At 34.1% G+C, this 26112-nt stretch overlaps 1 protein-coding gene across 5 annotated transcripts; it reads right to left on the bottom strand.

The window, feature by feature from the left end:
• Positions 1-5887: 5887 nt before the first annotated feature.
• Positions 5888-22383, bottom strand: LOC110801671 (uncharacterized). Of its 5 annotated transcripts, none has more exons than XM_022007062.2 (24): positions 22081-22383; positions 17518-17645; positions 17021-17105; positions 15851-15904; positions 15621-15712; positions 15412-15515; positions 14417-14492; positions 13499-13958; positions 12389-12724; positions 12074-12283; positions 11896-11994; positions 11737-11809; positions 10722-10849; positions 10313-10607; positions 10002-10225; positions 9794-9915; positions 9053-9170; positions 8145-8200; positions 7892-7979; positions 7458-7644; positions 7301-7369; positions 7118-7221; positions 6960-7043; positions 5888-6276 (listed from the first exon to the last, which is right to left on the bottom strand). In XM_022007062.2, the coding sequence occupies exons 1-24, from the start codon at positions 22120-22122 to the stop codon at positions 6169-6171; spliced, it is 3342 nt and encodes a 1113-aa protein (XP_021862754.2). In that variant the 5' UTR covers positions 22123-22383; the 3' UTR covers positions 5888-6168. The 5 variants fall into 5 exon arrangements, with proteins under 5 accessions (XP_021862754.2, XP_021862755.2, XP_021862756.2 ...); XM_022007063.2 differs by having other exon boundaries at positions 7458-7641; positions 22081-22346; XM_022007064.2 differs by lacking the exon at positions 17021-17105 and adding an exon at positions 16435-16484 and having other exon boundaries at positions 22081-22345.
• Between the last annotated feature and the right edge of the window lie 3729 nt (positions 22384-26112).

The raw sequence follows: 26112 nt of genomic DNA, 5'->3' as shown, positions 1-26112 counted from the left end.
ATCATCGAGTTCCTCAGCTTTTAGAGCAAGCCCTCGGTTTCTGGAGCTCTCAGGAACAACAGCTCCAAGGTGCAGTTCATGAGTCATCAAGGAACCAGCAAGTTGTTCAATGTTGAATTTTGTAAAATCCTTGGTCTCAAACAGTGCTGTGACCTTTGTTCTCCAACGATCATCTTGAGGGTATTTTTCTTACTTGTTCATCTGTGGGAATGATTCTACCAAGGGAAACTAATTCATTTGTTATGTTAGTAAAACGAGTAAACATCTCTTGAATAGTTTCTTTTGAAAGCATTTCAAATCTCTCATATTTAGACATTAACAGATCAATTTTGGAACGTTTAACTTCGTTAGTTCCTTCGTGGGTTACTTGTAGTAATTCCCAAATTTGTTTGCGTTCTTGCACCCCATGACCCTATTGTGTTCATGGGGTCCAAGTCCACAATGCAAGATTTTAATTGCCATAGCATTCATCTCATATTTATCAAAATCTTCTTTAGAGAATTCAGACATTGGTTTAGGAACTACCTCGTTTTCTGCATTGGTCTTTGTTACCTCGAAGTCTCCAACTTCAATCACACGCCAAACTTGGTAATTTTCCGCTTTGATGAATATCTCCATTATGTTCTTCCAGTATGAGTAGAATTTTCCATTGAACATAGGTGGCCTTTGCGTGGAGTAGCCTTCTTCCAGTTTCTCTTGTGTATTCATACTATCAGGAACTAGACTCAAACAGGGTTTCCTGTATTTTTATTGAGTATTGGCTCTGATACCAATTGATAGTTTAATAGGAACACGCACAAGAGGGGGGGGGTGAATTGTGTTTGGAACTTTAGTGAGTTTCTTTCGACTTTAAAGCAATTAAAGGAACTGAAAAACACAGAAACAAAAGTTACTCAATTTGAGGAAACTTCTTGACACTAATCAAGAAGAGAAAACCTCAAAACTCTTTTATATTAAGATAATTCCTCAATTACAATAATATAACAACTTGAGTTCCTCTCTAACTCAAGTTTCTCACAGTAATCGACTCTGACTACCCTCTTTTGCTTCTCTCTTTTCTCGACTTTAACTCAAAAGTCTTTACAAGATTACTCAATCTACTCTCACTCAGATTACAATTTGTTTTCAAGACTCTAGATAATAATAAAGCTTTTAGATATTTATGGAACTTAGGAACTTGAATTTTGCTAGGACACAAATCAATTTTATAAACTCTTTTGAAAGCGTTTGATAGATAAGAAAGTAAGTAGAATATTTGTGATAATTTTACCAGAAGGAAAACGACTCTTTATATAGAGATGATCCTTAGGGTTAGTTCCCTTCAAATCTCAACTGCCCACACTCCTACATACTTGGTCTCCACGATCCATGACTTGTGGATCAAGGGAAGACCACTTCCCTTAAAACGGTTTTTAGAGAAAATCGTGGTTTAGACTTTGTCAACCACTAAAAGATTTGTGAAAATATTTACTGAAATCAAATCAGATATTTTAGGAGAAGTTTTAGGGAAAGCAAAACTGTTTTGACAAGAAGGATAAAAACAGATTTTATTAAAGTAAATTTTATTTATTTAATTTTCCTTAAAACTTGCTACTAAATATTTTGATAAAATCTTAATAAATATTTAATTAAATATCCTATAGTTCCATAACTTATCTTATAGCTGTTATTATTTTACACAAAATCTAAGAGTATTTAGCTACCTAGCTTCGTGTTTATCCTTTTATTGGAGCTACCACTCAGCAGCTGCAATGGTTCCTCTCTGGAACAGGTGAGTTCCTCCAAAGGGACAGAGGCACTCATCATATGGAAACTTCACCCTTCTCTGCATTTGTTGTTCCTCTGATGTCTGTAAGTTTGTAGTTCCTAGCTTTGCGCATTCCACCTCAGGAACATCATCAGCCATCTCAAGTTCCCCTCTGGAACAGAAACACTTTACTTGTAGACACACCAGAAACTTTAATCAGGAAGTTTGCTATTTGTCATCAACCAAAATCAGGGTCAACAGATTCCGAATCCGTTTGGATGAGGACCTCTCCCACCTGGTTGTCATTGTTGGGAATTTCCATTTTTTACGTGAAAAGTGAAGTGTTTTTCGGAGCTTTCAAGTGTTCCTCCCCACAGACGGCGCCAAATTGTTCCGGTGTTGAAGTGGATGAAACAATGGGCTTCGAATGAAGGCCCTTTTGTGTGTGTTGAAGATCTTGCTAGCTCGAATGTGTCGTGTCCAAGTCAACCTGCACAATAAACAAGTTACTGGCCTCGGGGGTGTTTCCGAGGAAAGCCCTTCCGATGCCTAAGTAAGAACAATGCTCGGATTCTAGAGAGAGAAGTTCTCTAGAAGAGTAGTTTTAAGGCGTGAAATGGACGTGCCTTGGTATGTGAGCCCTGGCGGCTTATTTATAGTGTTTGTACAATAAATCCCCTTAGGTTATTTATTGCAAGTGGGCCTTGGGCCTTGATTGGCGGCTGAATAGCTCCTTTTGGAATGTAGTGGGTTTGATGTTGTTGTTGTGAGCCCTTGGGCTTTGGACTTAATGGCCCATTTGATATTCAATTAGGAGCCCAAACAAATAGTATGTAGAAATCAAGGAAAATCACACATAAAGCCTACGAGACTACATATATAAAGCTAATAATATATTTAGCTAAATCAAACACTAATTACACATATGGACACGTAATTCTGCCATACGTTTCTAAATTAATTCAGTTTAGGACATATATTCTCATAAAGTGATAAGGGTTGTACTTTGTACATATAAAAACAAAGTATTCAAAGTTAAACGAAACCATACAACAATTTTCCAAAACTAGTAATTGACCCGGACGATGTCTAGGGATATTACAAGTTTGCAAGTAATGTGAGATTTTAATTTTTGTAAGTCGAAAGAATATTTAAAATTTAGATGATTAATTAAATATTTTTCACTAAACATAAATTATTTATTTCGTACGAGTTAAGCTAATGTTTAGGGACTCACATTTTGAGTTTTTTGCCCTTTAAGAGGTGCACCATTTCTTTTCACCCTTTAGGACCTCAACTTCTCTTTCCGAGAAGTTAAGTCACCTAACCTTTAACCACAACTTAAAAATAAAATGAAAAACAATTTAAATCATTTACTTAAAATCTGAAAATTTATATTGAATTAATACTTCCTAAATTTGTATTTTGTATTTATTTAGGAAGTATTAGTTTTTTTAACATGTATACAATATTATTAGAATTAATAAATAAAAGGGAGGAAATCTATAATACTTCTATCATAAATTTTAAATTACAATATTTAACTTTTTTCCAAAAATATGCATATTTTATATAGGCTTTTTTTTTTTAAAAAGTACATTCACATACTTCTTATACTCCGTATGAATTTATTTTAAAAAGGACATTTGTACTCTATTTTCTCTTTCCCGTCCTATTTTTTTGTTTGCACCGGGGAAAAAAATTAGCCGTAACTTGATTTTTCTATGTTTTTGGTGAATAAAAGAGGCAAAAACCTCTAAATAAAGTACAAGCAATAGACAAAAATAAAAAGAAAAGTAAAACATAAAGAAAAATAACACGAAAACAATAAACATCAGCCATTGACCAACAAGACAAATCCTTAATTTGATGATGATGAGTTAATACGAGTTACTTAGGTGATTTGATGACAATGATTTAATACGAGTTACCCTGATAATTTAAGAACATAAGTAATTTTTAAAAAAATTAGATTGTTTAAGATTGTTGGATCCGTTCAAATTGTTAAGATCACTATAAGCAAAAAAAAAAAGGTAAAATATATGTTGAGTACGGTAAGAATGTTATCAAATGTATAGATTGTTTTGGTATAGAAATATAGATCCAGCAACAATTAAGTAGTACTCCGTAGCAATAATCAAAATATAGAGTACACAAAAATATATTACTTCGTATTAGAATTTTAGCAAATAATATTACTCCATAAATCAAATTTTTAGTTACACAATATATATTATTAGATTATATTTCTAATTGAATTTTTAATTTACAAGATAAAAATAGATACTCCGTCCGTCCCGGAATACTCGACCCGGTTTGACCAGCACAGAGTTTAAGGGACTTGAATTGACTTATTTAATTTAATAGGTTTTTTTTTTTGGTGCGAATGAGCCACAAGGGCAATATAAATTACAAATGGGGACGAGGGGATTCGAACCTGAGACCTATTGCACACAGGCCCTCAGTCTTAACCACTAGGCCAAGACATCATTGGTGTTTAATTTAATAGGTAGTAGTTGATAGTGGGGTATTATTTTAATGTAGTTAGTGGGAGGTGGGTTAAGAGGTGGGGTTGGGGGAGAGTATGAGTTGAATTATTAATTATTTTTTGTATGGAGTAGGGGGTAGGTGGGTTAATAGGGGTGAAGTAAGAAATAATATAATATTGTTAGAATATTTCCATTTTTAGAAACAGGTCAAGTATAAAGGGACGGCCCGATAAGGAAACAGGTCAAGTATTCCGGGACGGAGGGAGTATATTTAATTCACCCTTTTGCTGTGACACATGTCAGGAATCAATTGACTTCTTGTTTATTGCACCACAAATAATATGTTGACTTGTGTAAGAGACTAATTACTTATTAACCATGGGGACTATCTTTCAGATTCATTATTTAATTTTGGACAGAATATACTTTACGTGTCCTTAACGTTGAAAAGAAAATCAAATCCTTAACGATAAAATATTGCAAAGATGATTAAGGCCCCATTCTTTATCTTACCTCTATTTCATACTATCGGAAAGTTAAATGACTGATCACCTTCAGAAGCATGATCAACGCACTCTTCCTTTTGTCAGCTCGTCAAAAATCTATTACTTTATACTAAAACAGACACTAGAAATGACTCATGTCAATTCCTGGTGTAATTTTTTCCCGCCAAAATTCTATTTCTTAAAATATATCTACTTTAATTTTTATTTTTTTTTATTTTCTACCATTCTCTATAAATGGTTTATGTATGAAAAAATATATTGGATTACATTATATGACAATAATAGTAATAATAATTTGTTCAAAACTATTTTGAAAATATTTTAATCAAATCAATATTATATCAATAATTAATGCAAAATAGCATATAAAGTATGTAAACGTAGCAGGACAGAAATTTCATATTAGATGATTAAATAAGTGTGTTCATGATTTATTAATTATACATTAGCTTTAACGGGAGAAATATTTATATGGAGTAAAAAAAAGATATGATCAAATAATAATTTTAAAATATCCGTGTATGCACGGGATATAATTAGTTATAATTAATATGGAATAGAATCACGTGGTCTTAAAATTATGACTAACGCACTCTTCCCTTCGTCAGCTCGTCAACTCTTCCTTTTTCTTTTCGTATTCTTTTTACATTTTATATCATACACGCGATTAACGATTAATTAATGTGAAATTGTCGATCGAGATTTTTCATAAAACAATACAAATTACGTTTATCTATAAATGTTTTCACTTTTATCTGACATTGTGATCGAATATGCGAGAGATTTTAATATTCCAATGGGAGAGTGTGAGAGACCCAATGAATTTAATTAATCATAATAATCACTTGGCACAAGTTTTAACAGAATATTATGGGTGATTATGTTATAATATAAACGAAAATATTCCAAACGTAAAAATTAAAATGGCATTAAAAAACGGAGTACGTAAAGAATAAAACGTGACGAAAAGAGTAGTTTTTTTTCATAGTGACGGCCTGATGGGTTGTTCCCTAAGACTCGGGCTTGGCCAGTTTCATTACCGTCTAATACAACCGCAACAATATCGAAGCCTTGTTCTCAAGTATGGGGTTGGGTACATGAACCAAGATTTTATCATCTCCGTAAATCGTCAACCAAAAAAAAAATGATACAACATACAATTTGAATACATGATAAGGTTGCAATATTACAGTGAGTAGTCAACCTTGTGTTAAGAGAGAACCACCTTTTCCTAAGAAGTTAGTTACAAACATGATAGTATTTAACAATGTACACTGATCTAGATGCAACATACAACTTCAATATGTGGTTAATTATCAAAAATATTAAATCAGAACAAGATCACCTATGTATCTCATCGCGCGCTCATTAAATGAGATCGATTAAATAAAGCGTTACATAATAGTTGGTTGTTTTCGCTCATAAATCATAATTGCCACCACTTACGATTTTCCATCCTCTTTGCCAACTCTTTAGCCATGGAGGAAAAGTTTTCTGCATTGTTTCTTAGCTCTTCGCTGTTTTCGCCAATCCTCTGAAATATTGCATGGGAAAAACAACAGAGAAAGATGGATTACAAACAAGTAATAGAAGATAACCAAGGGAATATAATTAGAATATGCATTTGCAGCAAGAAAACAAGAAATGAATTTGATATTACACCAAAAAAGGTCCTAAACCTACCCAACTGATAGAAGAGGGACAGTGCAGCACAAATCTGAAAAACTTGTGTCCTAAAGCATAGGGGGACCTAGGTAAATAAATTCCTCCATTCCGCGGGAAGTAGAATATCCTATAGTATGAAGTTCTAGGAAATTCCAGTTTTCATGTTTTGTTATCAACCAAACAAGCAGTAAAAACTTTTACCTTTTTGATTCAAGGGTTTTGTTATACGTATCCCTAAGGCTTATGAAGTAGCTATAAGAGTGTAAGATATATTTCCTAAAAACAGTAATTTTTCACAAAACACTTGTCATTTGGTGTTGTTAAAGTGCTTAGAAATTCAATCACCTTCTTATACCGTGATTTATTAACTCAAAGTATGTAAAAAGAACCTACTCATAACAAAGGACACCACTTATCAATTCTGTTAAAAGTTCAGAATGCAATATTAGGAAAATGAAAAGAAACAGCTACTCAAACACTCTTCTGCTAGTGTATTTCAAGCTTGGCATTTCCATACCAAAATCACATATACACAGCATTAGAGTACCATACCTCAAGCTTTTCTTGCCTTTCTAGAAGCTTGTTTTTTGCTTCTGATGCAGCAGAGGCAGCTGAAGCTGTAGCCGATGACGCATCCTGTAAAGAACGCCATGTCAGGAATTTTGTCACATCATAAACAATTAACAGAAATCCACTGCAATATTGTTTACCCCCGTCTTTTTGTACTTGGCCTTGATTTCTTCGATTGTTCGCTGTCTTGGTTTTGTTTCAGTGGTTCCACCTTCAAATAGCTTTTCCTTTTCAGTGCTCTTATCTGCAAGTTTTAAAGTCACAAGTTAAAATTATCTTGAGATATCTAAATGCAAAATAGATTTCTAAATTCTCTTAATCACCTTTGTCTTCACTTTCTCTTTTGAGAGCTATAGGCGAGACATGTAGAGGTCCATCGATTTCGATATCATCTGGTTCAGCGGAAAGGAAGAGAAACAAACTCAGAAAGAGAAGGGAGGATCGGAGGAGCAAGAACACAAAAGGAACTAATTAACTGACCAATGTTAAGCTCCACGACTTTTCCAGTGTCTTTTGTGTCTGCAGAAGTATCTGTTTTAGAACCTGAAAATACATTATCTAATGCTGAGAGAAGAGATTTTGAGCCCTCCACCGAATCTGTACTTCGAGCTTCTTTACTCGCTCTTAAACCCTTCATTATTCCATCAAAAATTCTTGGTTTTCCCTGCTGCATGGTGATAGAAACACGCATTAACCCTATTGCGTAAATAGAAACTCCAACTTCCAAACACTAAAGTAATGGGGACTTTAAAAAGATTAAAATAAATCTTTGTATGCTAGTGCATTTATCAATGGGGCCTAAAAATTTATTTTATTTATTTATTGTGATTCAAAATTGATAGCAATATGAAATCTTCAGAGTTTTGGGGAAAAGAGAAACTAAAAAAAAAACATGTTCCTAGAAATGACACTACCTTTTGTTTCTTCTGATTTGGAGAGACGTTCATATCTAAAGCAGCTGCCAGGGCTTCGTCATACAGACATGGTAAAGATTGTGGGATCCTGGGAGTAGAATAAAATAACAGGAAACGAAAAATATGTGAGGAATTCGCCTTGAAATTCCAGCTGCACCCCGATTCTCAAGATGAGGGCACAATTATGATCATTTACATCGATGAACTCGGAAAATAAAAAGAGGAGGGGGCTAGATGCATAGTAAGTAGAGACCTGAAATCATTATCACCAGCAAAAAGAGACAGAATGACAAATTCACATCCGTTTACCTGCAAATTGAAGAGACAAAGATATGAATTGCAGAGACAAAGATATGATGTTGTTTAAAGTAACAAGCAAAGCTGGCAGCCGAAACTACATCACACAAACCAAAAATGACGATTTCAGTCAGATTGTAAAACGCATGGTTTAGAAAATCTGATTGCCACAAACAATAAAAAGAGTTGTGCTATCTGTTCAGAACTTTAGATCCTCTGTTCCCCTATATATAGTTTGCTGCTCTTATTTTGGATTCCATCCTTTAGATAACTAACTGGTCGAATAAAATCATAAGCATCTACTCTGATATCTCTACCTTATCGAACATTTGAATATCGGTAATTGTTAATTGAATGGAAAAGTGATTTGAAACTTACATGATGCAATCCATTACTCCCATTAATTTTGAGGTCCTTGTTGAAAGTAACATTACACTCTTTCAGGTAGTCTAAGCATTTTTTACCACATAAACATGCATTGCCTAAAATAGATTTGCTATTTATTTAGGTAAAGGTTTGTTATAAATTGAATGATGAAAGCACCTGGTTGAGGTTACTAGGTAGGAACTTAATGATTATACCGAGGATTCTGATCCATCAGATCCAAATAATTCTAGGTTCCATTCTACTAGTCCCACTTGAACAAAAATATCTTAGAAGATTCTTAGAAGATTCTTTTTGTAAATCCGAAAAGTTTATTTTTTCACCTTGCCAAAATCTAAAAAACTGTGGGCTGAATCTTACCTTTGGTCAGATTTCAACACGTATTAGCTTCTAAGTGCATGCAACACACAGTCGAGAATTTAATACAAAGTATGTAGATGTGAGTAAATTTAGTATTAATGAAGAAAGAAAGAGACACACCAAAGCAATCTGGCCCTTTTCTGTGCAACTTGTAGTCTTATCCATGTTGGTCCTGAAATTCCATCGTAGAATGGACAGTAGAGAAATCTCCCCCACAATTTCAAGATTTGGCAAAGACCTGTCATTCAGAATATTAATCACCAGAATATATCACCTTCATTTTCTGATCAGTATAGAGTCGTGAATAATCCAGATTGCACAATCAAAAGCAGAGTGATATATAAAGCTATAAATTCCTACAATATATGCGCTTGTTTAGTAATGTCAGGTACACAAACACAATAAAGTTGGGTGTATACCCCAGAGGTCTGAAAATGCAAGGCTTCCAATTTCTTTATGGATAAGTGTCAGTAACTCAGTACAGTATCTATAATTCTATATCTAGTACTCTCACTTGGAAGAATCTGACGGATAGGAAGATCAAGAAACTATTACATCAGTCGCAAAAAGGTTCTCTCAACCTTCAGAAAAGATATTCGAAATAACATCATTAGGTATTTTAATGTTATGACCTTACTGGTCTACCTGTTTTTAATATTTGAGTATTTGACTATCATTTAATGTTGTATTTCATGTTTTCTTCGATGGTACTATAGGTTACCAAGAAACGCTAATAGTAATAATTGCCAATGCCAAGTCAATCTTGACAAGGAATTTTAATCACTCTTGTCCATAAAAGAACACTACTATCTCTTGGTCTAGGAAATTGGTGAGAAGAATTGGGTTTAGAGAAAGATCAACCTAATCTCAATCGAACCAGTTTGATAAAATACAAGCAGCCTGTATTCCTCATCTTTCTTGAAAATGGTTGTCCAGCAGTTGGTTTTCTGAAGGTTAACCTCCCGGACGGGGTCAACATGCCCCTGCACAAAACCAATGGAGTCATAAAAAGGGAAGGGATGTCGGTGTGTATGAGAGATTAAAAAAGATAGAAGCATAAGGGAAGAACCTGAATCACAGACTTTAAGGAGTATAAAAGCAGTACATCCGAGCAACAAAGTAAAATCTGCAAGTCCGTTGTGCTCTGCACAAAATCTGTTGATTGGTCAACTCCATCAAAATTATCTTCACAGTGGCTACTAACTTGTGCAGGTTCGGCTTTTTCCTTGTTCTCTCGTGACAACATCTGCAGATGTACTCCACCAGAGACATCAGCGATACACTTAGTACCCTCTGCAATAACCATAACATCTAAGTATTAACATAAGGCTTCAAATGAACGTGACAAATTAATGTGCCGATATCTTAAGTACTACTTGCCTAGAATATACATGGAAATTGCTGTTGACTCCTTATTTTGGTTTTTAGAGACAGAACCAATCACATTTCCATTGGAGCTATCTAGAACAGTAATATGCAAATCATTTGTTAAGGCACATATAAGCTCTTTTCCAGGTTCACTCGTCCCATGAGTTATCGGTTGATCCAAGCTGGCCACCAAGTCATAATTTTCTAGAGAAATTGCTGGTGAAAATGAGACCACATTGGAACCCGGGCCGGAAAGTGTATCTATGAGAAACAAGACTGACGACGAGCTTATATTTAGCATAGCGACCTGAAAAGGTGCAGAAATATCCAAATCTCAATAAACGCAAGTTGTCAAGTTTCTATTCTATCAAGAATGTACGAAAGGCATTCTTCAACATGTTCATTATGAGAATGCAGTCACCTGACCGCTCCTGTATCCAACTGCAAGCCTGGCTCCTAGATTTGTGTATCTCAAGGTGCATACAGGAGAAGTACTTAAAGTAAACACAGCTGACAAATGAGATCCATTGTCCTGATCGAAATCGCAGACTTCAAAACAATACACAGCAGAGTCAGTCATAACTTTGTTTTGAAGGGGGTGGGTGGGTTAAGAAACAAGCTACATCACACGAAAGAAATAAGAACCCAAAATTGGACGACTTAAATTGGCATAATTCTGTGAGTGAGAGATGGCTCATATGGAAATACAGAGCCATGACTAAAGACAGATTCCAGAATCTAATCTACCATGTTCATCCTGGGATCTCAGTAGTTAATTACTTAATTACCCAAATCTTCAATAATGGATTTTATCTGCTTATGATTTGATTCCCGAGATAGTGAAAAAGTTAATACGCAGAATAGCTTCCAGGTCTCTCTCCCAGAGAACCAACCTTAGCATGAATCTCACCAGATTATAGTATCCATAAGAAAGTCTCTGCACATTGCTTAAGGAAAAAATCAGATCTATGTTAATATCTTAGCTTTTATCTGTAAAAGATGTCTCCTCAGACGTGTGAAAATTCATTTTGTAATGCTTATTTAATTGCAAAGAGACGGACAACTCTTCATCACTTGCACATACACACACACTCACACACACACACACACACACATACACACACACACACAAAAACAACTACTGTATCCACTCTCTCTTGGTGATTAACAAGCTTTATGCTTTATCACTTTGATTAAAATTATTTTGAAGGTATCAGATTTTACTACAATTGTTCTCTGAAAATCAGTACACTATAACTTATATTCCTCATTCATCCATTCGCTGCCAAACAACTTCTTTTCTCAATAGGAAATCTGTGTATTACTTTATACACCAAGCAACCAGAATAACCAGATAAATGGTTTGCACAAAAGGAGATACTCCGTAGCAAGTCAGGTAATAACACAATGGAGAACATAATTGCTTAAGGCCACACCTTCAGTTTTGGTTCCAGACACAACATGCAACCTGGTTTCACTGCTATTTCTAACAAGACTGTGAAGATGAACCTGTATTACCAGCAAGGAAGCAACAGAACTGAGTTACTAATATAACAGTAGAAGGTATACAGAAACAGATGACTTGAATTTTTTACCGTGCCACAGTCATTGCCCATTGCTACCATCAGAGTTTCAGAAGAAAACTCCAAAGCAGAAACTGATCCTTTTGCGCCCGCATTAGTGATACCTTTGACCTACAACCACCACATGATATGATTAGCATGAAGCCAACACTTCACCAGAGATGTCAAAGCTTTAAGATACTATACAAACCTCCGGATCAAAAACAAAAATAGGAGACAGTATTGGATATGTTGCATTCCATATTCGAACTGATCCATCTTGGTAACCAGCTATGTAGAGTCTTTCAACTTTTTTCTCCCCGTGCAGGGACAGATGACAAGGAACTCCTCCATTTAATGGCCACTTTGAACTCTTATCATTCGATAGATGTATTTCTTGCAGCTCCAGAGCTGAAGCCATCTGAGAAAACAAACGGCATTATTCATGAATAGGATTCATATGAAATATAATCTGCATGGAGAGAGGATGAGAGATAAGTCTACTTATGTGGGAAATATATCGCACCTCTGATAAAGCCGCTGAACACTTGGTGTTTCCAGGTACCGAAATGAACCTTCCAACAGTCAAGTATGGTTCAGACGTCGGTACAACACTTCTGTAATTGAGAGGAGTTGTACAAGATTTATCTTGATCAGAAATTAATTCCGACAAGCAAGGACTGTCATAATATTGCAGCTGTCCAGGGCTGGTCAGTAAAAAGAGTGATGTAGTCCCTGTATCTTCTACCACATTAAAACTTTGAAGCAATATCATATCTGCAAAAGAACCTTGAAGGGTGACATTTGCCCGACTGACATTCTTCAAAACATCTCTCTTAGGAGACCATTCAAGACTCAGGATCTGGAGAAATGACAAGGTAGATTAATATCATTGTCAACATCATACCATGAAGCCGGAATTGGACTTGCATACATGCACAAATAGTTCAGATCATACACAAGATAATGAGTTCCCAAATTGTCTAAAGAAGAAAGTAGGGCATACATCAGAAGATAACTTAACAACCCAACAAATAATTTCCAGTAAAAGGGGAAAAATACAAAGACCCCAATAAAAAACATTACTGTATACAGCAAACTTCTTAAGTCTTGAAATATTCTAAAACTATATATAGGATGCCTGAAGACCAACACTAAACATTGATCCAGTGACTTCAGAAGACTCCCCCCAATATCAGTTATGTTAGGTAAAAGTCCTCAAGACCACGACCTTACTACCACAAGCAGAGAAATATGTTCTGGTAGGCCCTAGATTGGAAATCAATTGACTAGAATAAACAAAGATGAACTAAGACATTCAAAGGGCACAGGATCAACCAAATACAATATCCAGTATCAAGAATGTGTTTCCAGACTCAGACAACTATGCTAACTTTTTGAAGCTTGCATCCCTGTTGGTATTCTAGGGTGCACATTATATGGTTGAGGACCAATATGGGGGAAATAGATTGCAAGCAAATAAGCATATGGAGAATGTAATGTAAATTGCAGATTAGTTGACAAAACCAGATTTCTCAAGTCTACAAGTAGGATCCAGGGGCAACATGATAAGATTGACAAATGACATCACTACTAAAACTGTAATCAGAGGGACTGGGTTAAGATAGAGAGAGACCGTTAGAACTTCAGCAGATCCGATTTCATCACCACCATAAACAAAGAGTTGGCCACCATGATCACTGTGTGCATCACTTGCTGACCAATGTAAAGTAATTACAGGAAATCTTCTGTCGGATGATGACAATTGAAGCTTGGTCACATTGTCCGCTGCCTTTCCAGCTTTGTGGTCTTTGCTGGTTGCAACATCAGACAAATTCCAAAACAAAATATCCCCATCCACGTAGCCGACAGCCAGTATTGATCCATCTGAAGACGCCCAACAGACAGAGATGATCTCCTTATCCCCTTGTTCGTCACCAAATGTCTGATCCTTTACTTCATTGCTCCTAATATTTGCTAAATTAACCACATTCCTGTCATTCACCTGGTGACTATTCAATCCTCTAACTAAAACTAGCTGATCTTTAGAGATATCCCACAAAACAATAACTCCATTATCATATGCAAACAGCAATCTGCAAGAAAACTCAAAATGTAACAAACGGTAACATCTAGTAAATTGCAAGAAGGAAGGTACATCAATGACAGAGTGTACTACGGTAGATTACATACAAATCGACAACAAATAATCCATCAAGTCTCAAAAGTAATGTCCAATTTCCTATTGTAACCATTTTGTTCATTTCTCTCTTTCCATAGTTCTTAAAGGCTCATCCATAGTAAGGCTCATCCATAGTAAGACATTTAAAAGTAGGCAAAAGAAGAAAGAACAGTGTGTTAAGATGAACTAGGAAATAATTCAGCTAATGCTTGTGAAGTGCAAAGAAAGGCACTCCGACTTCTCATCTTACGTAATTCCGCTAGAACAGAAAAAGAAGAAAGAACAGTTTGTTAAGATGAACTTGGAACATTCCTTTCAAAGTAGCTAATGCTTGTGGAATGCAAAGAGAGGAATTCAAACTTCTCATCTTACCTATTTCCACTAGAACAGGGCTGAGGAAGAACTCCAACAACAGATTGGTCATTACGCAGTGGAATTCCAGCAGCCTCTGCACTCTCAACAGTAGTAGTAACTTGTATTACAACTTACCATGTATTATAAAGAAATGTTTCATAAAAGAAAAACATGGATTCTTCTAGTGACACTAATGACTCATATTAATTTGATAAATTATTTTCATTTTTCAAGTACAAACCGACAGACATTAATATCATAACACAGAAGACCTCCAAATTCAAATTTATCTATCACTTTCACTTATCTTTTTAAAGAGAAATGTTTCAAAAAAAGCAAAACATGGATGCTTCTAGTGACACTAATGACTCGTATAAATTTGATAAGTTATTTTCATTTTTCAAGTACAAACCGACATACATTAATATCATAACACATAAGACCTCCAAATTCAAATTTCTCAATCACTTTCACTTATCTTATTAATAATTAACATTTTCATTACATCAACAGCCCCTCTCACAGAACTGGAGCATAGTTTTACAGTCTATGCCAGCTTTCCACTCGACACTTTATGTAGTTTCTCATAGAGCATTAATTCTCAAAATAATTAGTAACAAATAAATCAGTTCACAATGATGATAATTTTTGTGTTAAATCCCTTACTCCCCCCCCCCCCCCCAAATTCCCAATGTAGTGACACTTGCTCACTCAAGGATGTTAAATTTTAAATGATAAGATTCATTGGAGAACCTGTCAAATTATGGAGCCACACAGGAATACAATGCTACCATTGGAAACTGATAAAAGTCATAGAACCCTAACTATTGAAAAAACTGTTTGCAAAGTGTCTGTTCCATGGAATACCAAACTCTAGCAACAAAAGAATGTAGCCCATTGAAACAACCATAATGTACACATCCATATGCATTCTTAAGATATTTCATGCACCAGTACGTTGATGCCAAATGCATAAGACACAGAGTCGAGAAGATATTGAGTGATGTCACTACCACAAACTGAATGAGCTGGGATACTATATTGCTGCCGCAAAATCTTTCTTTCTTCAACATCATACTTTAGAACAGAGACCAATCCACAATCATCACCTAGATACCTGTATGATAGGATTTGTGCAACCGTGCTCAGATCAGAAGACTTCTTTGAAGTTCACATTTTTACCTTTACAAAATACAGGGACTATTAGGTTGTGAGTAAATACATATAATTTGTTTCTTCCGTCACAGAAAACGCAGTTATATTTGATGCCCATTGCAACATGGAGGCTATACATCTTTGCTCAAGATCCCACACCTGCCGATATTAGTAATAATTGAATCAGTGCATATATCTAATTGATTCTAAGACTGAATTTATAGATGGATTTCTGAGATGTAATCAGTGGAAAATTTTTGAATTTATAGATGGATTTCTGAGATGTAAAATCAGTACCTGAATATCATTTTCATTTGAAACACCGATTAGAAAGCCTTGATTTTGAAGGAACTGATAAAAAGAAGAAAAAGAAGAAAAAAAAGGGATAAGTAACGAGAATGAAGAATGATATTACTCTATTAGAATAATTATCCAACCACTTTGAATTTATGTATATCAGGTAAAGGTGCTGCATAAAACGTTTATTCTGCTTCAGCAGCACTGCAGTTGGCATGCAGTTAATATAAATAGAAAGTAGTCAAAATACCAACATAAGAGCATTCAGCATATGATAATTGCGATATTATCCTTATTAGGTCAAGATATACATGTACAGAAATAGGTGAAGTACTCGCATTGCGGCGCCACTCATATGGAATAAGAAAAACAACAGAGGAAGGAGATGCCTAATCTAACCGAACGTCTATCAAAATAATCTTTTTAGAATAAAATAATCCTTTAGTAACTAACTAAAAATGTTACGGGTCTAGAAGGGTAACAATACTAACAAGTCACAGACTTTCCCCTGCAGAATAGAGGGTTCTAATCTGAGAGAGGCCAAATGATGAATAATGTACTAAAAGGAAAGATGAATAAGTTACCCCTGCAGGTAAGGAAGGGTAACCCGTACATAGCTTTACTGCCGTTAACCCTGCAAGATAGAGGGGTTTTGGTTCTGAGACCCGTAAAAGACGAATAGTGTACCACATATATAAAAATATATCAATGAATACTTCTACAAGGAGACATTCAGCATATTAGGCTTAGGATAACTCAAAAGATGAACCTTCTTCATAGAATCTACCACATGGCACAGTCAAGACTATATGATAAAGTCGGCAATAAACTATGCTAACTAGTGCAAATCATATTAGAGAACATAAGCATGATATAACTGTTTTCTTCCTTTTCTATTCCTGTAGATTTTTTGTGGAGTGCCAATCCACCACAAAAGTTATCTTGTATATTTCACCTTTGTCTACTTCGATTTTGATGGTGATCGACTACTGTTTAGAAGCCATGCAGAATTCTCAAGGTTAAAAAAGGAACTCCCATAGTATAAAGTCTTACAAGCAGTAAAGCATATATTATACTATACGTCCACAATTATGCCAAAAAAATAAAAATAAATTGCCCGGGAACATAGGACAAAAGGGGGGAAGTTACATATGTATCATATTAAGCTACCTCTAAGTTTTTGAAAGGTATTTCCTTTGGAGATGTCAAAAGGCCTTCTATCGTGTTACTGCCAATAACTTTAATTCTTCCATCTCTGTTACAAGCATACAGAAATTATTGGCAGTCATATTCAAATCATTAATGTAAGTATGTAATCGATGTCTTAAATCTGGATAAAGTTTCTAAAAAGCTAACCTGATCAATTCCAAAGAGGAAAAAGTTATACACATAAATTAATAAGAATAAGAAGCTACGTCAAGCTACCAGTTTGTGATTCTTTCTCTAGCTTAGAGCACAAGGAAAATAGCAGTCGAACCTTTCAAATGCCGAGTCCTATTAACTAGCCAATAGCAATATTTGTTCTCATCAACAAAGTTGAAATGATCATCTTACCACATATACTCATAAGCGGTACACCAGATTCATCCTTTAATAAAAATAAAATGCATAATGGAAGTAATACCCTGATAACATTAGTCAGCAATAAGATGGGAAGTATAACTCACAGGGTCCCAACTGCCAAAAGCTGCTGAATGGGATCATAAGCAAGACGAGATGTCGTAGAAGGAATTCCATAGTGAGCAATAACTTGGGGGTTTAAGTCAATCAGAGCCTTACTTTCTGGCGAGTCATTCTGTTGACAGTCAGAGATAAAAATGATCAGTAATATCACACAAGTAAGCATTAATTTCTGAGATCCAAAGGCTATCTCTAGCCTAATTTATTGGAGAATGTTGATGCTAAAATTAAAAAGTACTATGAACTTCATCTTAAACACTCCCTTTTCATCGCAAGTTGGATGGTGCAGGCGTGTGCACGTAGCTCTAGGTGCACCGGGATTAAAACGACCAACATTAAACACAAAACGCGCGTTTTCATTAAATTCCCAGAAAAAAGAACAATACCCTTGAACAAAAGAACAATTCCCCTAAACAAAAGAACACTAAAGGCTCTGTTCTTTTCAGTTATGCTTATCGCGCTTTTATTAGATTTGTGTTATTTTTGCGATATATATTCTTCTGGGTTTTAAGTTTTGAATTCAAACTGTGAAGAGGAGAGAGAAAGTGCAAACTAGGTTTTCTAAAATGGGTTTTAGAGAGAGAAATTCATGAAAATTCCCAAAAATTCGTTAATTTTTCTGCTTCAACATCAAATTAAATGGATTCTTCTTCTTCAAATCTGAATTCTACAGTTGATAATCAGATTTTGGGAGGTAATTTTTCAATTTTGTAATAACAAATGGCATGTTTTGATGATTTTGATTTTGTAATAGTTGTGTTTTTGATGATTTTGACTATTTTGATGATTTTGATTTTGTAATAATCGTGTTTTGATGAATTTGATGATTTTAATGAATCAAATTATGTAATAACACACTGATTTCGTTGAAATCGTTGATTTTGAAGATTTTGATTATGTAATTACGTTTTTTTTTCCAGAAAAGAACAGTTTTACGTATTAAAAGAACATATGCTCGAATGAAAAGAACAGTTACATTATGCTTGTATTAAAAGAACATTATAGTAGAAAAATAGACCATTTGCTTTTCATAATTTGTTCTTTTATTTTATTGTGTTCTTCTTTTCTATTATTTCAATTTCATTTGCATTTCATAACTTGTTCTTTTTATTTTATTGTGTTATTTTTCTTGTTACCTTTTATTTATCCTTTGTTCTTTTGATTGCGTTCTTTTTCTTGTTTTTATACATATTAACCTATTATTTTTTCAGATATTATGAATAATGTGCTTGATAATTCATAACTGGATGATGAAAATGATGATTCCGAATCATATGTTATTGTGGGACAAAGTACTTGCCTTGTTCTTTTGGTCTCTATATTTGTTCTTTAAAACTTTTCATTTGTTCTTTTCATAATAAGCTGTTAAAAGAACAAAATAAAAACACGTGCACGGTTCTCATTATGCACTCTTTAACAATTTTTCTTTTCTCCTTCTCTGTTCTTCAATTCTTTGATTCTACTTCCTATTTGTTCATTTTCTATTTTTCAGCAACTGTATATATAATAATTGTACTTATGAGTCATAACCATTAGTCATTTTAGAAATACATTTTAGAGAGAGAGAGAGGAGATGATTTATATTCTCTCAACATAAGAGAGATTTTTTGAGAGAGAAAGAATGAGATGGTGAATGAAAGAGTAAAAAATACATTTTCTCCTTATTCTCTCTCTAAAATTCCTTCTAAATGTTTCTTGTTTGTTGAAAATGAGTGAATTAAGAAAAACACTAGTTCAATGTTGATGCTCCTGATAAATGTTGATCAAGTGTTTAAGGTACGTTTCCTTGTTTTTTTCTCTAATGTTCTTTTCAGATTGTTATGTTCTTTTTCACAACTTTACTTTTACTGTGTCATCAACATAGTTTGTTCTTTTAAATCAACATAGTTTGTTCTTTTATATCAACGAACATAGATTGTTAAAAAAGAACATATAATGGTTTGAAAAGAACAAATACCACTTAAAAAAGAACATAGTCTGATTCGTGGTAAAAGAACAAAAATACTTTTAAAAAAAATATAGATTTAGTTTTAATTGCATCAAAAAATCGTCGTTTTGTCTTTTTAATTAGAACATAAAATCGTTTGAATAGAACAAATAACACTTAATAAAAGAACATAGATCTGATGTGTGGGATAAAAACAAAAATACATTTAAATAAAAATACAGATCTAGTTTTAAGTGCATCAAAATATCGTCGTTTTCGTCTTTTTAATTAGAACATTAATTGGTTTGAAAAGAACAAATACAACTAATAAAAGAACATAGAGTTGTTGTTCTTTTCGTCCCTTTCATTATGTTCTTTTGTTTGATAAGGAAAAAGAAAATGCTGTTTTTTTTCATGTGTTGTGTTCTTTTTTCTTTTTTTGTTGTCGTTTTTTTTTAGTTTTTGTTATTTTATTTTTCTTTTGATTCTGGTCTTTGTGTTTTGTAAAAAAGTTGTTGTTCTTTTTTTGATTATTTTGTGTTCTTTAACTTTTTTACAGTTTTTTAATATTTAATAATATTATCGATAATATGTTTTTTTTTTGTTTTTCTGTTGCATTTTTCACACGATGTTCTTTTTGAAAAATAGTTGTTCTTTTTATAGTTATCACTTATCAGGAGAGATAATATGTTATTTTCATTTTTGTATATTTTCTTTAGTTTTTTGACATTAGTGTTCTTTTCAGGTTTAGTTAATGTTCTTTTTGTTTACTCTAGTTCTTTCTGTTTAGTTTTTTATGTTCTTTTTCGTTTTTTTGTTTTTTGCGTTTTCTTTTAATGTTTTTGCGTTTTGGTGCAGGTGCACGTAGATCTACGTGCAGGCCCCTGCACCATCCACGCGTTGCCTTTTCATTAGTATAAATAATACCACAAACACCATCACTTTGTGTCTAAAGTACCTGTTACTTATGCAGAAAGTTCGAAGACCTTTCATTTGTACTAAAAAAAAAAACCTTTGCAATAGATATATACTCCATAGTGAAATGGAAATAGTGACATTAGTCTCAGCTGCAAAGGGTTGATGTAATTTTTTAACCATAATTCAGATCATTGAGTAAACAATGTGTAATATAACTAACATTCAAAACATTTTTAATAAGTTGGTCTTGAACCTTCCCTTCCAGTAGGGGATCCAAACGTTATGAGGGCCAAAGTTTAAAACTTTAACATCCTACTGAATACAAATGCATTCAATCAACATATCACCAACATTTTATATGTATATTTTAGCTTGAATAGTTAATAATTTCATAAAACTTATCAGGGGACTGTCCCCGAATGATCACGGTAGAAGATCCTCCCCTTCCCCCACCCCCACCCCGTCACACACACACACAAAAAAAGAATAGAAAAGAGCAGAGGAGTTTTTGTGCGCTGGATGGCTTTGACTATACGAACAAGTGTCTAGCAAATCGTAATAATAGTAGTTCCGATGAAATGAGGGAAATCCAAGGCAAGGCTTCAGCATAGTAGCTTCACTTTATGTATTCAAAGTTTGTTCAACAGAATCCCCACGGCAAAGCAAGAAGGAATTTTAAAAAGCCCTTCGCACTTTTCCTTAGCTGATTAATCATTGAACCAATCCACAACTCACGTTACAGTTTAATAGGTGAAGATTTGTACCCGAAGAATAAGATTACCATTTAAACCATATGATGGATGAAAACTAGCAAGTCCTAAAATATAAAATCTAAAAGGTATATTTGGTAGACACAACTGCTTGCAAATAAAGACCTAAAAACAGGAGAAAGGTCATCTAAAGATAACTCAAGGTCTCAAGCCCTGCATAACAAGATCTTATTTCACTATATAAAACCTAAAATTTAAAATACATGATTTCTGACCATCAGATTGTATCGAAAGATTAAAACAGGATTTGCTAATCGCACGAGAAAGGACAACTCACAATTCATAATTTACTGCAACAGTAGATGTTTTCTAATTCCTAAATCTTGTTGAAGGTAAATAGGTAACATGACCATCCCTCACTCTACTTTGATTCTCCGCCTCAAAACAGCCAAATTTCTAACAATTGGCATAAGAAAACATTGATATGTATGAAGTTCCTCTTATGCAACTCCAATTCTTCATTTTACCTCAAGTACCAATGTCGGATACTTGACACCGGACAAGGGTATGATGTTCCTTGTTCCCACCACATTGAAAATTCCCATCAAAATAACCCCTCGAATAGTAGTGGGAATAATTGAATAACTGATGCATGATTGATTGAATGAATAACTTATTCTCGGCCTACTTAAAAGTCCTCTGCCATTTTTTCTTCAATACATTATACATACAGTAATATCAAATAACACATACAAATCCTAAAGCTCAACACAACCAGTTTTAATAAATAAATAAATAAATAAATACATACATAAATCCACTAAAGTATCTTGCAATTAAAGCTACAAATTGAGCGTTTTTGGGCCCTTTCTCAGGGAAAAACCCAGAAATTATCAATATCAAACCCTAAACAATGATCAGAGACAAGAAATAAATCTTCTGAACCCAGAAATAAGAATTAAAAAATATATATACAAAAACAGAAAGAAGGAGACCTGAGAATCAGATGAATGCTTGTTGAAGAGTTTGGAGAACATTGCGAAATGACGATCAAGAACTTCTGAGCTAGTTTTTTTTTTTTGTATACACAACAAAATGTAATTGAGAGATTAAATTACAGGAATAAGTGAAATTAAATTTAGGGGTTAGTCTGAATTCGGGAGTTGTGATGGAAGAAGAAGAATCAGGCGCAAGTATTTGTGTTTTGAAGGAGAAGAAAGCAGGTAAATCCGTTGAAATGTGATTTGACTGTGTCCCTCACCATTACAACATCTCTTAATTACTGTAATAATATTCGCTTCTGATCTTGTAACCGATTATTAAAGTTAACTAAAAATGTTTAAAAGTTCCCCTCAAAAAAAAAAATGTTTAAAAGTTACTCTTATGCACGTAAAAAGTTACCTACTCCCTCCGTATTTTTTTAAGAGATACACTTGTCTTTTCCGGCCGTATTTTTTTAAGAGATACACTTGCCATTTTTGGTAACTTATCAACCCCACCACCTAATTGAATAATGGCAAATTTGTTAAAAAGGACCTTTTATAATCCAAATTTTGCGAGAAAGGACCTTATATAATTTTTTTGTGAAATAACACCTTAATATAAATTTTTTTGCGAGAAAGGACCTTATATAAAAAAAAATTGTGAAATCACACATTAATGTAATTTTTTTTGCGAAAGACAACCAAGAGTAAATTTCCGGCATTGACTGAGCTTTTTCCGGCCATTGACTTGCACGTGAGAAGCACGTGTGGCATTATTTTGCTAATCACACCCAATTTTCCTCCAAAATTCTAAGCTTTAAAACCTAAAGTTGAAAAAAAAACCGAAATAAAATCAAGTTTGAAAATTCAAGAGTCGGGAAAATCATTGTCTTTAGCCAACGTAAGCCATACGTGCTGCTCACGTGCAAGTTAATGGCCGGAAAAGCTCAGTCAATGCCGGAAACTTTCCTTAGGTCCTTTCTCGCAAAAAAAATTACTTTAAGGTGTGTTTTCACAAAAAAAATTATATAAGGTCCTTTCTCGCAAAATTTGAGTTATAAAAGGTCCTTTTTAGCAAATTTGCCTTGAATAATATATCTACTACACCTTTTGGCCCACCATCCAATTAAAAAAATAATTTTACAACTACACCCACCCCACCCCCACCCCCATTTGTTCAAAAGGACATGGTCCCCATAGTACTTACTTATTAAAATATCTACCCCAACTCCACTTCTTTTATTCTTCTTAAGACCCGTGCCCAACCAAATGTATCTCTTAAAAAAATACGGAGGGAGTATTTTTTAACGATTAAATTTTTCATTTTAATAAAAATGATTTCTTCATAATCACTAATACGGAGTAATGTATAATTAGATTAATATTTAATTGAATTATCTATCCCTTAAATCTATTGTACATTTGTACTCATTTAATTCGAATATACTCATTTTACCATATAATATTCAATTTTCGTCTACTACATATTATATATTTTATATGTTTAATATGATGATTTGAAAAAAATGTTGATATATTTAATATGCTAATTTGACCAAAATATTGAGTAAGAATACTTTCTATTATTGATATGACAGTTTGACTAAAATATTACCAAAATTTTCTAATAATGGCATGTTCCATAATCCTATATTTTTAACCATATATAAACATTTATACAAAATGAGAGAAAATAAAAAAAATAATTAAAAAGTAGACATGTCTTTTTTAAAAAGAGTTTTTGGCGGGAAAATTTTGTAACAGCAAGTGACATGTGTCATTCACTCATTCCTAGTGTATGTTTTAATATAATGTAATAAATATTAATCATTTAACCCTTTAAAATGTTTATCTATCAATTCTTTTATATAATATAAAAGTTAATTAAAACATATTACAAGCTACAAAAAATTAGGTAAAAGTTATAAAGCTGGGTACAAGTTATCATAATGTATAATAAATTTATTGTTCAACTTGTGCGCGCAAGACCTTTTGTTTGATTACCATTCACCAATATTATTTTCTTCTCTACAAATTCATCTTTAAATATTCACACTCTTTTTGCAAATGAGCCACTAGAGCACTACAAATTACAAATGGGGTGTGGGAATTTGAACCTGATACCAATTATGCACTGAATTACTAGGCTGAGACCTCATCGGTTAAAATATTCATACTCTACCAGTGTCAAATCTTTTTCTGATCTTTAAGTTCATCCTTACCTATTCAAGTCTACTAATATGAACGGCCATACGGAGTATATCATGGTATTTCCTTAGTGTAGAGATAGTAATTGTGAGTCTTCTTAAACTTTTGACTATAATATAAGCAAATAACTTACATATAAGCGGAAAAAAAAACACGTATTATATCTCATACTTGTATTACCTTTACAAAGTACATTGTAGAAAACACACACATTAGATTTCAAATTATATTTCCATGCTTAATTGAAATAACCATAGGTTTCTCGAGATTTCGAGCTTATCCCAATAACACCATTGGTTATTAGCATGTCTTACTTTAAATTGACGTCACTGGTTAAGATTCAGGTTAAGTGAAGTTTTTATGCAATCATAACCGGTTAGATGGAGGAGATGTTGACGTTGTGTTGGGTGATGTGAGGTGCGAGAAACAAGTTTGTGATGGAGGGGTACACGGGTGATCCTGCCAGTAACGTTTTGTTGTGATTAAATAAAAAATTAGAACAAATAACTTACCTGGTTGAAGAACTGATTGATGAATAATTGTTGCGTCGTGTACAACAACTGTCCTAAAAGGCGATTTCGCGCTACCTCCCGATGCAGTAGAACAGAATGCGGTCGCCCTCCAGGATTAGCGCAACGCCGACTTTGTGTGCACTTGTAAAATCAGATGGAGTCAATGAGAAGATTGTGTTTTGTATTTTTTTGGAAAATGTGTTTTAATGTTTATGTGTTTTTAATTGAACCAAAATCCTGATTAAGTAATCAGAATTGAGGAAAGACAACAATCATAAACGGTTGGAACAATAAAGATTGTAACAGCCAAAAAACGGGCAGAAATAATTAATGTTGTAACGGACGTCAATAAAGTTAATTAATCCAACGGTTACGTAATCAATACAGATTCCCGTAACAAAGACTTAACCAAAACAGTCCGGTACCAAAAAGAATAGGTAAGGCCCACAAAATCCACCCCACGTCCGCCATTCCCAAGTACCAAGTACCACGACCCGATCCGACCCGACCCAACCCATTGCGCACGTGTGTTATGTGTCCACCCACACCACTCTCACACTTTCTTAACACAAGAGTTACACCCATTCTCCAATTAATAAACACGGAGAATATGAAGAGCTTTTTCAATGTGTGACGACTCTTATTTTACACTCATTTCTTTGTGTTTCTGAATGAGAACTTCCAACCGTTGTATGCGGCAAAGACCCAAGGTGAGGCCAGGGAGGAGTTGGAGAAGCAAGTTGGGCGCAAGAGTGAGGGGGGAGTACTGGGGCTGTAGCGTGGTCGAGGCTTGAGGTGGATGGCATAAAGTTAATACAGATGCTGGTTTGTTGGGCGAGGTGGGTAATACAGATACGTGATACATGCTCTTCGTGAAGCGTCGACTGGATGTTGCAGCTTTATGTTAATTATTGATGATATTTTTGCTTTATGTTCTAGCTTTTCTAAGGTTATTTGGTCCTTTGTTAAACGTAGTGGCAATAAGTTAGCCCATGAACTATCCCACTTTCGACCTTGGGAGTTTGGGACTGGAATGTAGGATGATGAGATGCCGGATAATGTTTTGGTTTTCGCTGCTGCTGATTTATTAATATAATCTTCCTCCAATAGGTTCCCTCAAAAAAAAAAAAAAAAATATAGACAAAATAAGCAAAATATACTTCTAGCCTTGCCCGTTGCACCGTGCTTTTAAACCAGACTAGAGTCTGAGTACCCAATTTATCTCGTTGACCGGGATTCTAATACATGTACACCTATTGTACAAGGCATCTTGTACACCGTGCTTTTCTATTGGTTTAAATGACATATTTATTGTCTTTCATTC

The sequence above is a fragment of the Spinacia oleracea genome, chromosome 1 (assembly GCF_020520425.1).
Source record: "Spinacia oleracea cultivar Varoflay chromosome 1, BTI_SOV_V1, whole genome shotgun sequence".
Lineage (NCBI taxonomy): Eukaryota > Viridiplantae > Streptophyta > Magnoliopsida > Caryophyllales > Amaranthaceae > Spinacia > Spinacia oleracea.
Note: the sequence above shows the minus strand (reverse complement) of the source record. Positions and strands in the feature narration are given on the sequence as shown.

Bases quoted from the DNA above. Each gene is read 5' to 3' on its own strand.
- LOC110801671 (XM_022007062.2), bottom strand. From the start codon at position 22,122: ATGTTCTCCAAACTCTTCAACAAGCATTCATCTGATTCTCAG. The intron at 12,284-12,388 runs GTGCGATATATT...TTGTTTTCTCAG, and splicing joins GTTCAGCGGCTTTATCAGAG to ATGGCTTCAGCTCTGGAGCT. The intron at 9,171-9,793 runs GTTGATCTTTCT...TCTGAATGACAG, and splicing joins ACTGGTTCGATTGAGATTAG to GTCTTTGCCAAATCTTGAAA.